Source organism: Oncorhynchus mykiss, chromosome 5, assembly GCF_013265735.2.
Source record: "Oncorhynchus mykiss isolate Arlee chromosome 5, USDA_OmykA_1.1, whole genome shotgun sequence".
NCBI classification, from domain to species: domain Eukaryota; kingdom Metazoa; phylum Chordata; class Actinopteri; order Salmoniformes; family Salmonidae; genus Oncorhynchus; species Oncorhynchus mykiss.
Genome location: NC_048569.1, coordinates 902,054 through 918,295, shown reverse-complemented (window position 1 = coordinate 918,295; position 16,242 = coordinate 902,054). Strand labels below are relative to the sequence as shown.

The window sequence follows — 16,242 nt, the reverse complement described above, 5'->3', positions numbered from 1 at the left end:
CTATAGAAACCATAGTTAGTATCATGTCCTCCTGCCTATAGAAACCAGAGTTAGTATCATGTCCTCCTGCCTATAGAAACCAGAGTTAGTATCATGTCCTCCTGCCTATAGAAACCATAGTTAGTATCATGTCCTCCTGCCTATAGAAACCAGAGTTAGTATCATGTCCTCCTGCCTATAGAAACCAGAGTTAGTATCATGTCTTCCTGCCTATAGAAACCAGAGTTAGTATCATGTCCTCCTTCCTATAGAAACTATAGTTAGTATCATGTCCTCCTGCCTATAGAAACCAGAGTTAGTATCAAGTCCTCCTGCCTATAGAAACCAGAGTTAGTATCACGTCCTCCTGCCTATAGAAACCAGAGTTAGTATCATGTCCTCCTGCCTATAGAAACCAGAGTTAGTATCATGTCCTCCTGCCTATAGAAACCAGAGTTATTATCATGTCCTCCTGTCTATAGAAACCAGAGTTAGTATCATGTCCTCCTGCCTATAGAAACCAGAGTTAGTATCAAGTCCTCCTGCCTATAGAAACCAGAGTTAGTATCATGTCCTCCTGCCTATAGAAACCAGAGTTATTATCATGTCCTCCTGTCTATAGAAACCAGAGTTAGTATCATGTCCTCCTGCCTATAGAAACCAGAGTTAGTATCATGTCCTCCTGCCTATAGAAACCATAGTTAGTATCATGTCCTCCTGCCTATAGAAACCAGAGTTAGTATCATGTCCTCCTGCCTATAGAAACCAGAGTTAGTATCATGTCCTCCTGCCTATAGAAACCAGAGTTAGTATCATGTCCTCCTGCCTATAGAAACCAGAGTTAGTATCATGTCCTCCTGCCTATAGAAACCAGAGTTATTATTCTGTCCTCCTTCCTGTAGAAACCACCAGAGCTCTCAATGGGACATATTTATTTTGCTCTTCCTAGCCCCAAACGTTTCACTAATTTCTTCAAAACACCATGATGACGAATAATAAAATTATTTTCTTGAAGCTTAAAGGTTTTTTTTGTCTTTTTATTCAAGCCCTTTTTTGAAACGGTTGCTGATAATGTTCAGATCTTTGTGATTTCTGTCTGAAAATGACAGGCGCTCTACAAATGCAATTTGACTAACTAATAACCTGGATCATAGTGTCACAGGGTTTTGAGGACAAAGTCTGAGAAATGTTTTACAGTTCATAAGAAAGACACATTGTGGTCAATCTTTAGCTAGCTAGTTGAACGTCTTTTATGAACCAGACCAAAGGTTCTCTACATTGCTCTCATTCCAACAGGCTCCACTCCTCAGCCCACACAGGTAAGAATTTCCCTTAAATATCTGTAAAGTGTCATGTATTGTTTTTTGGGTTGACATGTTTTTTATTCTTCGATATGTCAACAAGTCCTAGTGGGTTTTTTTCTATTTATGAGAATGTGCATGACAACCTATGGCCTTCGTGGCTAAAGGAATTTCATAGTTTCAGACAAACAGGAAACATTTGTTTGTCAAACTACACTACAAAATATTCCTGTGTGTGATACAAGATGTAGGATCTTAATTTGAGCCAGTTTGTTACAACACAAAAAGAATCCTGCAGCAAGAAGACATTATTATGTGGATTATAATTAACAGACATTTTTGTTGGGGTTGATACATTTTTCTTAAGGAAAAATCAAGTCTGAAATTAAAAAGTGGAAATTACAAACTTCAGAAGGATTTTTAAGCCTCAAATACACTACAAGTAAAAACACTTTCTGCAACAATATGATCAAATTAAGATCCTACATCTGTTTAGCAAGATAAATGCTTGTTATTCAATGAATGAACTTGATGTATACTCAGACCTGGCCTATTAGCTGGCAGTAAAGCAGCATTTTCCTCATTCCATTATCGTGACACGGAGGAGTAATTTGTTTCAAATAGTGATAATCAATCGCTACACGTCATGATGGATAGGAAGTACTGTGGTAAGTACCGTGTCATTCCATTGTGACGCGGTGGAGGAGTAAACTCACATAGAAACTAGAGAGAAGACAGTCCTTCACACAGCCTGTGATGTTGATTTCCCAGACTGTGATCTCCTGTACCGTCAGTGTCATCAGACAGACAGACGGACGGACGGACGGACGGACGGACGGACGGACGGACGGACGGACGGACAGACAGACAGACTGTGATCTCCTGTACCGTCAGTGTCATCAGACAGACAGACAGACAGACAGACAGACAGACAGACAGACAGACAGACAGACAGACAGACAGACAGACAGACAGACAGACAGACAGACAGGCAGACTGTGATCTCCTGTACCGTCAGTGTCATCAGACAGACAGACGGACGGATGGACGGACGGACGGACGGACGGACAGACAGACAGACAGACAGACTGTGATCTCCTGTACCGTCAGTGTCATCAGACAGACAGACAGACAGACAGACAGACAGACAGTCTCATCATTGCCATACAGAGTGAGCAGGGAAGCAGAAAGGAAACACTCTGTTATTGTTTCTATATCCCTTCAGTTTGATCTGAAATCTCAATAGCTTTTTATGGTATTTATTATCTTTCCTATTATTCATTGAAGGAAAAGAACATGGCTGCAAGTGAACTACTGCTAGTGTGGCTGGCGAGCACACTGCTGACTACTGGAGTAGCTGGGGCTAAGGACCAACTGGTGACTACTGGAGTAGCTGGGGCTAAGGACCAACTGGTGACTACTGGAGTAGCTGGGGCTAAGGACCAACTGGTGACTACTGGAGTAGCTGGGGCTAAGGACCAACTGGTGACTACTGGAGTAGCTGGGGCTGAGGACCAACTGGTGACTACTGGAGGACTGGTGAGTTTACACTATGAACTGCTTAATGAGAGGAGGGAAACTATGAACTGCTCAGTGAGAGGAGGGAAACTATGAACTGCTTAGTGAGAGGAGGGAAACTATGAACTGCTTAGTGAGAGGAGGGAAACTATGGACTGCTTAGTGAGAGGAGGGAAACTATGAACTGCTTAGTGAGAGGAGGGAAACTATGAACTGCTCAGTGAGAGGGAAACTATGAACTGCTCAGTGAGAGGGAAACTATGAACTGCTTAGTGAGAGGGAAACTATGAACTGCTTAGTGAGAGGAGGGACACTATGAACTGCTTAGTGAGAGGAGGGACACTATGAACTGCTCAGTGAGAGGAGGGAAACTATGAACTGCTTAGTGAGAGGGAAACTATGAACTGCTTAGTGAGAGGAGGGACACTATGAACTGCTTAGTGAGAGGAGGGAAACTATGAACTGCTCAGTGAGAGGAGGGAAACTATGAACTGCTTAGTGAGAGGGAAACTATGAACTGCTTAGTGAGAGGAGGGACACTATGAACTGCTCAGTGAGAGGAGGGAAACTATGAACTGCTCAGTGAGAGGAGGGAAACTATGAACTGCTTAATGAGAGGGAAACTATGGACTGCTTAGTGAGAGGAGGGAAACTATGAACTGCTCAGTGAGAGGGAAACTATGAACTGCTTAGTGAGAGGAGGGAAACTATGAACTGCTTAGTGAGAGGAGGGAAACTATGAACTGCTCAGTGAGAGGGAAACTATGAACTGCTTAGTGAGAGGGAAACTATGGACTGCTTAGTGAGAGGAGGGAAACTATGAACTGCTTAGTGAGAGGCAAACTATGAACTGCTTAGTGAGAGGGAAACTATGAACTGCTGAATGAGAGGGAAACTATGAACTGCTTAGTGAGAGGAGGGAAACTATGAACTGCTTAGTGAGGGGGAAACTATGAACTGCTGAATGAGAGGGAAACTATGAACTGCTTAGTGAGAGGAGGGAAACTATGAACTGCTTAGTGAGAGGAGGGAAACTATGAACTGCTTCGTGAGAGGAGGGAAACTATGAACTGCTTAGTGAGGGGGAAACTATGAACTGCTTAGTGAGAGGCAAACTATGAACTGCTTAGTGAGAGGGAAACTATGAACTGCTGAATGAGAGGGAAACTATGAACTGCTTAGTGAGAGGAGGGAAACTATGAACTGCTTAGTGAGGGGGAAACTATGAACTGCTGAATGAGAGGGAAACTATGAACTGCTTAGTGAGAGGAGGGAAACTATGAACTGCTTAGTGAGAGGAGGGAAACTATGAACTGCTTAGTGAGAGGGAAACTATGAACTGCTTAGTGAGAGGGAAACTATGAACTGCTCAGTGAGAGGAGGGAAACTATGAACTGCTTAGTGAGAGGAGGGAAACTATGAACTGCTCAGTGAGAGGAGGGAAACTATGAACTGCTTAGTGAGAGGAGGGAAACTATGAACTGCTTAGTGAGAGGAGGGAAACTATGAACTGCTTAGTGAGAGGGAAACTATGAACTGCTTAGTGAGAGGAGGGAAACTATGAACTGCTTAGTGAGAGGGAAACTTTTGATGAGATAATAGCATACATCTTGAATAATAACTTCAACCTAACTTGTCATCCTATTTACAGGTTGTGAACTGTAGCTTCAAGACACTGCAATTCATACCCTCAAATTACAGTCAAACCATCACCAAACTAATTCTGAGCAATAACCTCATAGAGTTATCCAGCGCTGATGAAGCTGCTCTGAAGAACTACTCCAATCTGATTGAGCTCCATCTAGATGGTAACTGGTTGACTGACCTGCCAGGGAAGCTGTTTGAGGCCATGTCAAAGCTGGAGGTTCTCAACCTGTCCCACAATAACATCAGTAGAGTGGAGCCAAAGGCGTTGGCCGGCCTGGTTAACCTGAGGGAGCTGGACCTGTCCTACAATCGTCTACTGTCACTACCTCTAAATCTACTGGACGATTTAAAGAAGCTGTCTATCCTCAGGCTAGGAGGAAACACACTGCGAGAGTTTGACATCTCTGTGGAGAGCAATTCATTAAAGGTGCTAGATCTGAAGGGAAATCCCTGGAACTGTTCTTGTGTATTTCTCAACCGGAATAAATCGATTACCGACTCAAAGGTTCAGATAAGTAAGCATCTTTTTCTCTCTCTGTTTGCTTGTAATCCTCATGGTCTATTTTTTTCCCCATTCACTGCCTGGCTGTGGTCCTTACTTACGCCATGCTGACATCTACTGACACCAATGTTTAAAGGAGGCCTGCTTTACCGAGTGTGCCTTCATGTTGATAAAAACGCAATGTGTGTATTTCTTCAGGAGTCTCAAATGCCACCTGTGCCAGCCCTGAGGACCAGTCCGGTAAAGGGATAGTGGACAACGGTACCAGCTGCTCTTCGGGGCCATCATCTACAACAACACTTCCGCCACCTACAACTCAGTCAACCACTAAGCCAACCTCAGCCCAGACCACTACACACTCAGTGTCACTTGCAGTTACTACAAATGCAAGCCTCGTCTTAACCAGTAAGATAAAAAAAAATATATATATTAATTCAATTGACTTGGTCTTACAGTAGATATAGTCTCCTCTTGTCAACATCATATGATCTAGACTTTTCAAGCTAAACAGCTTTGATTTGCTGGATGGTTAAAACACTGAATACAGCTACTGTTGAGAACAGAAGTATATGAGAGAGGTGACCTACTGATGCTGTCGTAGATGACTTCAGTTATGATTCAGTCATCTAGGCAAGAGCAGCTGCACTCCAAGGAGACCTCGTGAGAGTTCAAAACGTGACTCCGGGGTCCGTATTCATTAAGAGTAAGAGTGCTGATCTAGGATCAGTGTTGCTTTTAAGATCATAATAAATAAGATTACACATACAGGTCAGGGGGACCTGATCCTAGATCAGCACACTTACCCTGAGAAAGGAGGTTAAATCACTCTATAACAATGTGGTCTGATGAGGCCCCATATCCTGAGGAGCAAGGTTGGGGTCAATTCAAATAGAAAATTGACAAACATGAAAAACAATAATTAAATAAATAGATGACACTTTCCAGTTTATTGACAAGTCAGTGAAAATAGACACCCACTTTTCCCAAATATTGAATTGGAATTTCAGTGTACTTCCTGAATTGGCAGCCTTCAATTCGAATTGACCTTCGTCCTGCTGAGGAGACCTCAGAAGAATGTTAAAAAAGTATGTGACCCCCCCTGGATGTTTCTGTTTGCTCAGGTGAGGGCCCAGTCAGTGGCAGTGGGGTGCCAGTGGTGGGGAACACCTGGAAGTTTCTCCTGGGTGTGGTAGCCATTGCCCTGACCACCTCTATGCTCATCGTGTGTGCCGTCAAGGCACCGTCCTGGTACAAGCTGCTGTTCAACTACCGGCACCAGCGGCTGAGAGATGACGAGGATGCTGACGTGTACACTACGGGGCGCTACTCTAGTTTCAGCTTGGACACGGAGCAAACGGAGACCAGCGCCCATGAGCTGGACCACGGGCTAGACGGGTTGGATAATGAGGAGGATGGATACATAGAGGACCGTTATATAGAGACTGGGGTCTATGAAGACAACAGATAACCATAATGCTCTCTGAGTTGCTCCCAGCCTTCTGGTTGTGTATGTCTGTTTGATTTGATTTGGACATCTCTTAGTCCTCACTTGGACTAATCTGCCAAGAGTCCTGAGTTTGGGTATTATGACATCAAAATGATCCCTTTCCATTGAAATAATGGACGATAAATTATCCAATTCTACTCTATTCACTGATAGTATCAGAAGCCCACGGTTGTCCGTCCGTAAACCGTGCATAGCCTGCTGATGATCATTTATTATTTGGCCTTTTTTTTACAAAAACGTGGACCCTAAAAGTTGTGTACATTTGTAAATATTTGCAAGTTTTGAAAATGTTGTAATTCAGGGAAAGGGCCGACCATGTGAGGTGTTTTGAGGTCGTGATTTAGGCCACTGCCGGAGACATAGTGTAGGTAATCAACGTTTTGTCTTATTAAATAGATATTTGAGTACTTACTCTCGTCTCTCTGTGAATATGACATCCACAACTCTGTCGTTCTGTATTTTCAGCCACAAGAATATAGTATGTAAACAGTTAGGGTTAGGGCTGAATGAAGGGATGAACACCAGGCGGTGATGCAACCGGTCCGGATGCTCTCGATGGTGCAGCTGTAGAACCTTTTTTGAGGATATGAGGACCTAATGCCAAATATTTTCAGTCTCCTGAGGGGGAATAGGTTTTGTCGTGCTCAGCTTCACGACTGTCTTGGTGTGTTTTATTTAATTTTTAAATATATTTTTTTAACTGCATTGTTGGTTAGGGGCTCGTAAGTAAGCATTTCACTGTAAGGCATTTCACTGTAAGGCATTTCACTGTAAGGTGTAAGGCATTTCACTGTAAGGCATTTCACTGTAAGGTGTAAGGCATTTCACTGTAAGGCATTTCACTGTAAGGTTTAAGGCATTTCACTGTAAGGCATTTCACTGTAAGGCATTTCACTGTAAGGCATTTCACTGTAAGGCATTTCACTGTAAGGTGTAAAGCATTTCACTTTACCTGTTGTATTCGGCGCATGTGACAAATACAATTTGACTTGATTTAATAATATTAGGTACATTTCATATTCACAAATGCAAATGGTCTAATTCAACTGATTCAAAACCTAACTTTTTTCACTTTATAAATGAATTTAAACAATATGGCACCACTTTAACTAAAAGGAAAAACAACAAGGCAACTAAAAAGGTGTTTTATTATTGAGATTTGTTTGTTTAGGATTCCTGGCAATGTAAATAGTTTGTATGTAATCTGGTTTGCGTGTGACTATTCCTATTTTGTTTGTTGATATTTGTTTGTTAATAAAAAATAATATAAAAAAACAGACGTAACCACAGCAACCGACCATTATCGCGAGACTTTGTGGAAATCCCTGAGAGTAGAGTGATCCATATGCAAAATCCTGATCCTCGTGCCTGAACTTGGAAGTGGACTTGGACATTTCTGCAAGTCATCTTCAGGCCAGTGGAGGGCACAATGACTCTACAGTTGTTATCAAGCTCGACTCATTTCTGAGGGTGGGGGTTAACAAACTATTGCGCATGTACACTAAACTCTGACCACCATCCAGTGGGATAATCTTCTTCTTTGGAGAAAGCGTGGCGTGCCTGCCTGCCTGCCTATGCATTGGATTTGATTACGGTTGTGTTTCGGTCCGCGGTATGGACTCTCAAAAAGTAAGTACACCCGGTGTATCGTGAACTGATATCGATTCTGATCGGCGACATTGTATCCAGCTTGGAAGCAGCGGGGTTATTCAACGTGATAGTTGTGTGTCACTGGACGGTCGAAACGATCTCCAACATTAGTTCAACATAGCCGTTATTTTGTCAATGTGAATCATCAATATGCGTTCAGCGGCTTTTCAGGGGTGGACACATTTTCACATGAGCTCTGTTGCCTGCTTGTGAAGAATCTGTTGACCTGGAAACTAGATATCTTCTGAAAGGCTACTATGTCTATTTCGACCCACTTATTCTCTGTATTCGTTCAAAGGCTGGTGGTTCAATTCGCATATTTCCTGGGACAACTCTATACCCTTTCAATGATATGACACATTGATGTTGAGATAGAATATGATTGCACACAGGTGCACTTCTGTAAAGTGATTGACTTCCTACTTGCTAGTAGTATGGCTTTGAGAGTTTGACAGTCACAGCAGATCTGTCTTTACTATAGGATAATTGTTTATTTGCCTGCGTGTACATCAGACAGTCTGTTATTGCAACAACTAACCAACAAAATATCAACGTGAGGACCCCCCCCCCCCCCCCCCCCCCCCAAAAAAAAGGCTAATTGTAGTGGTCAAGTTCTCATGGTTTTGTCATCCATCTCGGAACATGATAATATTCATCACCCTGAAGAGAAGCATCCGATTTGTTTTGAAATGCAACAATTTGTTTCAAGTCTGTTGTCAAGGGACTGTATAGCAACCAGAGGAGCTTATCTTGTGGCATTGTTTGTTATCAGTGTAACTAGGGTGTGACTATCAAAAGCGGATAATGTGCCTCTGTCCTCTTTTTGTACTGGATAAAGGGAGGGAGAAGAGTAAAAGGACGGGTTTAGTCTTGAACACGTGTTGTCAATCTAAGCTTCTAAGTCTATTACTCAGTCAGAGGGAGAGAGAGAGGTCACACCGTGGTACAGGTCTATAATAACTGTTAGAGAGAGAGGTCACACTGGTACAGGTCTATTATAACTGTTAAAGAGAGAGAGAGAGAGAGGTCACACTGGTACAGGTCTATTATAACTGTTAGAGAGAGAGGGCACACTGGTACAGGTCTATTATAACTGTTAGAGAGAGAGAGAGAGAGAGGTCACACTGGTACAGGTCTATTATAACTGTTAAAGAGAGAGAGAGAGGTCACACCGTGGTACAGGTCTATAATAACTGTTAGAGAGAGAGGTCACACCGTGGTACAGGTCTATAATAACTTTTAGAGAGAGAGAGAGAGGTCACACCGTGGTACAGGTCTATAATAACTGTTAGAGAGAGAGAGAGGTCACCCAGTGGTACAGGTCTATTATAACTGTTAGAGAGAGAGAGAGGTCACCCAGTGGTACAGGTCTATTACAACTGTTAGGGAGAGAGAGAGGTCACCCAGTGGTACAGGTCTATAATAACTGTTAGAGAGAGAAGTCACACCGTGGTACCGGTATATAATAACTTTTAGAGAGAGCGAGAGAGAGGTCACACCGTGGTACAGGTCTATAATAACTGTTAGAGAGAGAGAGAGGTCACACCGTGGTACAGATCTATTATAACTGTTAGGGAGAGAGAGAGGTCACCCAGTGGTACAGGTCTATAATAACTGTTAGAGAGAGAGAGGTCACACCATGGTACAGGTCTATAATAAATTTTAGAGAGAGAGAGATAGGTCACACCGTGGTACAGGTCTATTATAACTGTTAGAGAGAGAGAGAGGTCACACCAGAGAGAGAGAGAGGTCACACCGTGGTACAGGTCTATTATAACTGTTAGAGAGAGAGAGGTCACCCCGTGGTACAGGTCTATTATAACTGTTAGAGCGAGAGAGAGGTCACACCGTGGTACAGGTCTATTATAACTGTTAGAGAGAGAGGTCACACAGTGGTACAGGTCTATTATAACTGTTAGAGAGAGAGAGGTCACACCGTGGTACAGGTCTATAATAACTGTTAGAGAGGGAGGGAGAGAGGTCACACCGTGGTACAGGTCTATAATAACTGTTAGAGAGAGAGAGAGGTCACACCGTGGTACAGGTCTATAATAACTGTTAGAGAGAGAGAGAGGTCACACCGTGGTACAGGTCTATAATAACTGTTAGAGAGAGAGAGAGGTCACACCGTGGTACAGGTCTATTATAACTGTTAGAGAGAGAGAGAGGTCACACCGTGGTACAGGTCTATAATAACTGTTAGAGAGAGAGAGGTCACACCGTGGTACAGGTCTATTATAACTGTTAGGGAGAGGTCACACCGTGGTACAGGTCTATAATAACTGTTAGAGAGAGGTCACACCGTGGTACAGGTCTATAATAACTGTTAGAGAGAGAGGTCACACTGGTACAGGTCTATTATAACTGTTAGAGAGAGAGAGAGAGAGGTCACACCGTGGTACAGGTCTATTATAACTGTTAGAGAGAGAGAGAGGTCACACCGTGGTGCAGGTCTATAATAACTGTTAGAGAGAGAGAGAGGTCACACCGTGGTACAGGTCTATAATAACTGTTAGAGAGAGAGAGAGAGAGGTCACACCGTGGTACAGGTCTATAATAACTGTTAGAGAGAGAGGTCACACTGGTACAGGTCTATTATAACTGTTAGAGAGAGAGAGAGAGGTCACACCGTGGTACAGGTCTATTATAACTGTTAGAGAGAGAGGTCACACCGTGGTACAGGTATATTATAACTGTTAGAGAGAGAGAGAGGTCACACCAGAGAGAGAGAGAGAGGTCACACCGTGGTACAGGTCTATAATAACTGTTAGAGAGAGGTCACCCAGTGGTACAGGTCTATAATAACTGTTAGAGAGAGAGAGAGGTCACACCGTGGTACAGGTCTATAATAACTGTTAGAGAGAGAGGTCACACTGGTACAGGTCTATTATAGCTGTTAGAGAGAGAGAGAGAGAGGTCACACCGTGGTACAGGTCTATTATAACTGTTAGAGAGAGAGGTCACACCGTGGTACAGGTATATTATAACTGTTAGAGAGAGAGAGGTCACACCAGAGAGAGAGAGAGAGAGAGAGGTCACACCGTGGTACAGGTCTATAATAACTGTTAGAGAGAGAGGTCACACCGTGGTACAGGTCTATAATAACTGTTAGAAAGAGAGGTCACACCGTGGTACAGGTCTATTATAACTGTTAGAGAGAGAGAGAGAGAGGTCACACCAGAGAGAGAGAGAGAGAGATCACACCGTGGTACAGGTCTATTATAACTGTTAGAGAGAGAGAGAGGTCACCCAGTGGTACAGGTCTATAATAACTGTTAGAGAGAGAGAGAGGTCACCCAGTGGTACAGGTCTATTGTAACTGTTAGAGAGAGAGAGATATTAATGCTGTATAACACTCTCTATCTGAATTAGCTTTTTAAAGAGTTATCAATCTTAGGTAAAAGCCAGTTAGAGTTCCATTTGATTTCACATGGATTTAGTTTGTTTGCCTGGGTTGTGAGTTGCATCAATGTTTTGCATGTTGTTTGAAAACCTACAGTGCCCAGGAAAGGCACCTATCAATTCCTTTGTTTTAGCTCTTTCAGTGGAATCAAACCACCCTTTTCCTTCACTTTTCAAACCACCCCCCACCCTGCTTGTGCTCTGTCATTTAGGGTTCTGCATTTTGAAGTTTTCCCTGGACAGTCAGTATTTTACCGTGGAGTAGCCGATTGGTGTGGGGTGTGTAGGTGGCTTTTTACCGTTTCTTTGGTTTCTTCTTGTCTTACTTATTGGTAGGAAGAAGTTTGGTCCAAATCAGATGTTGGGTACTAATATTGAATATGATCTGAATCCTATCAATTAAAATTGTCAATCTTGGTGCAATCAATTTGCTTAATTTTTCAGAGATCAAATTATATTTCAACAAAATAATGTTTCAGGAATGCTACTCGTATCTTTTATTAACTACAGAAGCGATTTCAGAATCATCTGAGATGGTGGGTGTCAGTGCTTTCTTTTGCTTTTTGAGGTGGAGCGACCCGGTAGGGTTATGGAGCGACCCGGCAGGGTTAAGGAACGACCCAGTAGGGTTATGGAGCGACCCGGTAGGGTTATGGAACGACCCGGTAGGGTTATGGAGCGACCCGGCAGGGTTATGGAGCGACCCGGTAGGGTTATGGAGCGACCCGGTAGGGTTATGGAGCGACCCGGTAGGGTTATGGAACGACCCGGTAGGGTTATGGAACGACCCGGTAGGGTTATGGAACGACCCGGTAGGGTTATGGAGCGACCCGGTAGGGTTATGGAGCGACCTGGCAGGGTTAAGGAACGACCCAGTAGGGTTATGGAGCGACCCGGTAGGGTTATGGAGCGACCCGGTAGGGTTATGGAGCGACCCGGCAGGGTTATGGAGCGACCCGGTAGGGTTATGGAGCGACCCAGTAGGGTTAAGGAACGACCCAGTAGGGTTATGGAGCGACCCGGTAGGGTTATGGAGCGACCCGGTAGGGTTATGGAGCGACCCGGCAGGGTTAAGGAACGACCCAGTAGGGTTATGGAGCGACCCGGTAGGGTTATGGAGCGACCCGGTAGGGTTATGGAGCGACCCGGTATGGTTATGGAGCGACCGGGTAGCGTTATGGAACGACCCGGTAGGGTTATGGAGCGACCCGGCAGGGTTAAGGAACGACCCGGTAGGGTTAAGGAACGACCCGGTAGGGTTATGGAACGACCCGGCAGGGTTAAGGAATGACCCGGTAGGGTTAAGGAACGACCCGGCAGGGTTATGGAACGACCCGGCAGGGTTATGGAGCGACCCGGCAGGGTTATGGAGCGACCGGCAGGGTTATGGAGCGACCCGGCAGGGTTATGGAGCGACCCGGCAGGGTTATGGAACGACCCGGCAGGGTTATGGAACGACCCGGTAGGGTTATGGAGCGACCCGGTAGGGTTATGGAGCGACCCGGTAGGGTTATGGAGCGACCCGGTAGGGTTATGGAGCGACCCGGTAGGGTTATGGAGCGACCCGGAAGGGTTAAGGAACGACCCGGTAGGGTTAAGGAACGACCCGGCAGGGTTAAGGAACGACCCTGTAGGGTTATGTATAATCATATATACTAATACTCTGTCCCTAGTGTCGTGCAGCAGTTTTAAATAGAAGTGAAGCCTGATCCTCAAATCTGCCTAATCATGTCATGTTGTTCACTTGCTTGGTCGCTCGCTCACACATGACATAACATACAGATACAAAATGCCCAAACATAGGGCTGGAGATTACACATCCCAAATGCCCCTCAATGACTAGCCTTCATCAATAATTAACATGCAGTATACATTGGTGTGTGTGGGTATCTTAGACTGTCTATAGGCTGACCATGTACTGTGGGCTCCATTAACATGCAGTATACATTGGTGTGTGTGGGTATCTTAGACTGTCTATAGGCTAACCATGTACTGTGGGCTCCATTAACATGCAGTATACATTGGTGTGTGTGGGTATCTTAGACTGTCTATAGGCTAACCATGTACTGTGGGCTCCATTAACATGCAGTATACATTGGTGTGTGTGGGTGTCTTAGACTGTCTATAGGCTGACCATGTACTGTGGGCTCCATTAACATGCAGTATACATTGGTGTGTGTGGGTGTCTTAGACTGTCTATAGGCTGACCATGTACTGTGGGCTCCATTAACATGCAGTATACATTGGTGTGTGTGGGTGTCTTAGACTGTCTATAGGCTAACCATGTACTGTGGGCTCCATTAACATGCAGTATACATTGGTGTGTGTGGGTGTCTTAGACTGTCTATAGGCTGACCATGTACTGTGGGCTCCATTAACATGCAGTATACATTGGTGTGTGTGGGTATCTTAGACTGTCTATAGGCTGACCATGTACTGTGGGCTCCATTAACATGCAGTATACATTGGTGTGTGTGGGTGTCTTAGACTGTCTATAGGCTGACCATGTACTGTGGGCTCCATTAACATGCAGTATACATTGACCATATTAGCTAACCTACACAGAATGTAATGAATACATAATATAGCCCTAAAGGTTTATGTTTTTCAGAGAGTTATGTTTCCTGACGCCCATAATAATATGATGCGTCACAATGAAATACAAATGAACATTTAGATTAATTTAGACCCCCAAGGCTAAATTCCATTGCAGTTATTTCAGGTAGGCAACATTGACAGTTCACAGTCGTGGCCCAAAGTTTTCAGAATGACACAAATATTAATTTCCACAAAGTTCGCTGCCTCAGTGTCTTTAGATATTTTTGTCAGATGTTACTATGGAATACTGAAGTATAATTACAAGCATTTCATAAGTGTCAAAGGCTTTTATTGACAATTACATGAAGTTGATGCAAACAGAATATTTGCAGTGTTGACCCTTCTTTTTCAAGACGTCTGCAATCCACCCTGGCATGCTGTCAATTAACTTCTGGGCCACATCCTGACTGATGGCAGACCATTCTTGCATAATCAATGCTTGGAGTTTGTCAGAATTTGTGGGGTTTTGTTTGTCCACCCGCCTCTTGAGGATTGACCACAAGTTCTCAATGGGATTAAGGTCTGGGGAGTTTCCTGGCCATGGACCCAAAATATCGATGTTTGTTTGTTCCCTGAGCCACTTAGTTATCACCTTTGCCTTATGGCAAGGTGCTCCACCATGCTGGAAAAGGCATTGCTCGTCACCAAACTGTTCCGGGATGGTTGGGAGAAGTTGCTCTCGGAGGATGTGTTGGTACCATTCTTTATTCATGGCTGTGTTCTTAGGCAAAATTGTGAGTGAGCCCACTCCCTTGGCTGAGAAGCAACCCCACATATGAATGGTCTCAGGATGCGTTACTGTTGGCATGACACAGGACTGATGGTAGCGCTCACCTTGTCTTCTCCGGACAAGCTTTTTTCTGGATTCCCCAAACAATCAGAAAGGGGATTCATCAGAGAAAATGACTTTGGTTTCTTTGCTGCCCTTCTTGACACCAGGCCATCCTCCAAAAGTATTTGCCTCACTGTGTGTGCAGATGCACTCACACCTACCTGCCTGCTGCCATTCCTGACTGGTACTGGTTTGAGGTTTCAGTTCATTTGCATGGCAAAGAGGTACTTTGTAATTAATTGCAATTCATCTGATCACTCTTCATAATATTCTGAAGTATATGCAAATTGCCATCATACAAACTGAGGCAGCAGACTTTGTGAAAATTAATATTTGTGTCATTCTCCAAACTTTTGGCCACGACTGTACACTGATGCAATGACAGGAGTGGGGTCATAAAGGAGACGGAACCATAACTAGTGTCGTAGTCCTTCTTTTTTCCATGTGTTGACATGAACTCTGGAGCAGGTGATGGCAACTGTTCACTAGAGTTCAGTACAGTTCAGTACAGTTCAGTACAGTAGTACAGTTCAGTAGATTTCAGTACAGTTCAGTAGATTTCAGTACAGTAGTACAGTTCAGTAGATTTCAGTACAGTTCAGTAGATTTCAGTACAGTAGTACAGTTCAGTAGATTTCAGTACCGCGGAAGGGAGGACAGTAGCAGGAGACACTATGAGTTCCCACTGTAGCCAGTTCAATTGCAGTAATACCATTACTGATTGGTCTGTTATTCTGTTACCGATTTGGTATCAGAATTAAGAATTGTAATAAATAAAAATGTATATTAGTAAATACACTAACTAATTGGTAGGTCTAGCTTTACTTGTTACTTCTGTGAACTTTTTCCTCCCTCCTGAGGGAGAGAAGTTAGAAAATATCTTACAAGTACAGTATCTGGGTTTTTGGTAACAGAATTACAAGGCAATGTTTCTTAAATGGAAATCTAAGTGTTGATATTAGTTGGCAGGGGTCTTCAACATGGTGTTTTGATGTCAGGGGTCTTCAACATGGTGTTTTGATGTCAGGGGTCTTCAACATGGTGTTTTGATGTCAGGGGTCTTCAACATGGTGTTTTGATGTCAGGGGTCTTCAACATGGTGTTTTGATGTCAGGGGTCTTCAACATGGTTTTTTGATGTCAGAGGTCTTCAACATGGTGTTTTGATGTCAGGGGTCTTCAACATGGTGTTTTGATGTCAGGGGTCTTCAACATGGTGTTTTGATGTCAGGGGTCTTCAACATGTTGTTTTGATGTCAGGGGTCTTCAACATGGTGTTTTGATGTCAGGGGTCTTCAACATGGTGT

At 43.8% G+C, this 16,242-nt stretch overlaps 2 protein-coding genes across 5 annotated transcripts in view; both read left to right on the top strand.

Annotated features, from left to right (window-relative positions):
• The first annotated feature begins 1,174 nt into the window (after nt 1–1,174).
• On the top strand, nt 1,175–6,861 carry LOC110523076 (leucine-rich repeat-containing protein 19). Of its 2 annotated transcripts, XM_036976580.1 has the most exons (6): nt 1,175–1,298; nt 2,568–2,657; nt 2,694–2,819; nt 4,450–4,960; nt 5,146–5,352; nt 6,069–6,861. In XM_036976580.1, exons 2-6 carry the CDS (start codon nt 2,577–2,579, stop codon nt 6,413–6,415), a joined length of 1,272 nt encoding a protein of 423 aa, XP_036832475.1. In that variant the 5' UTR covers nt 1,175–1,298; nt 2,568–2,576; the 3' UTR covers nt 6,416–6,861. The 2 variants fall into 2 exon arrangements, with proteins under 2 accessions (XP_036832475.1, XP_036832474.1); XM_036976579.1 differs by having other exon boundaries at nt 2,568–2,819.
• Nucleotides 6,862–7,849: 988 nt separating this feature from the next.
• LOC110523091 (FSD1-like protein) overlaps nt 7,850–16,242 on the top strand; it is an 89,092-nt gene continuing 80,699 nt past the window's right edge. For 2 of the 3 annotated variants that reach the window (XM_036976578.1, XM_036976577.1), the window contains exon 1: nt 7,850–8,083. In XM_036976578.1, coding sequence (XP_036832473.1) covers nt 8,069–8,083 — 15 coding nt within the window. In that variant the 5' untranslated portion in view covers nt 7,850–8,068. The remainder of the gene's footprint in view (nt 8,084–16,242) is intronic. The other variant, XM_036976576.1, reaches the window with a different exon arrangement.

Bases quoted from the DNA above. Each gene is read 5' to 3' on its own strand.
- LOC110523076 (XM_036976579.1), top strand. From the start codon at position 2,577: ATGGCTGCAAGTGAACTACTGCTAGTGTGGCTGGCGAGCACACTGCTG. The intron at 2,820-4,449 runs GTGAGTTTACAC...TCCTATTTACAG, and splicing joins TGGTGACTACTGGAGGACTG to GTTGTGAACTGTAGCTTCAA. The intron at 5,353-6,068 runs GTAAGATAAAAA...CTGTTTGCTCAG, and splicing joins TGCAAGCCTCGTCTTAACCA to GTGAGGGCCCAGTCAGTGGC.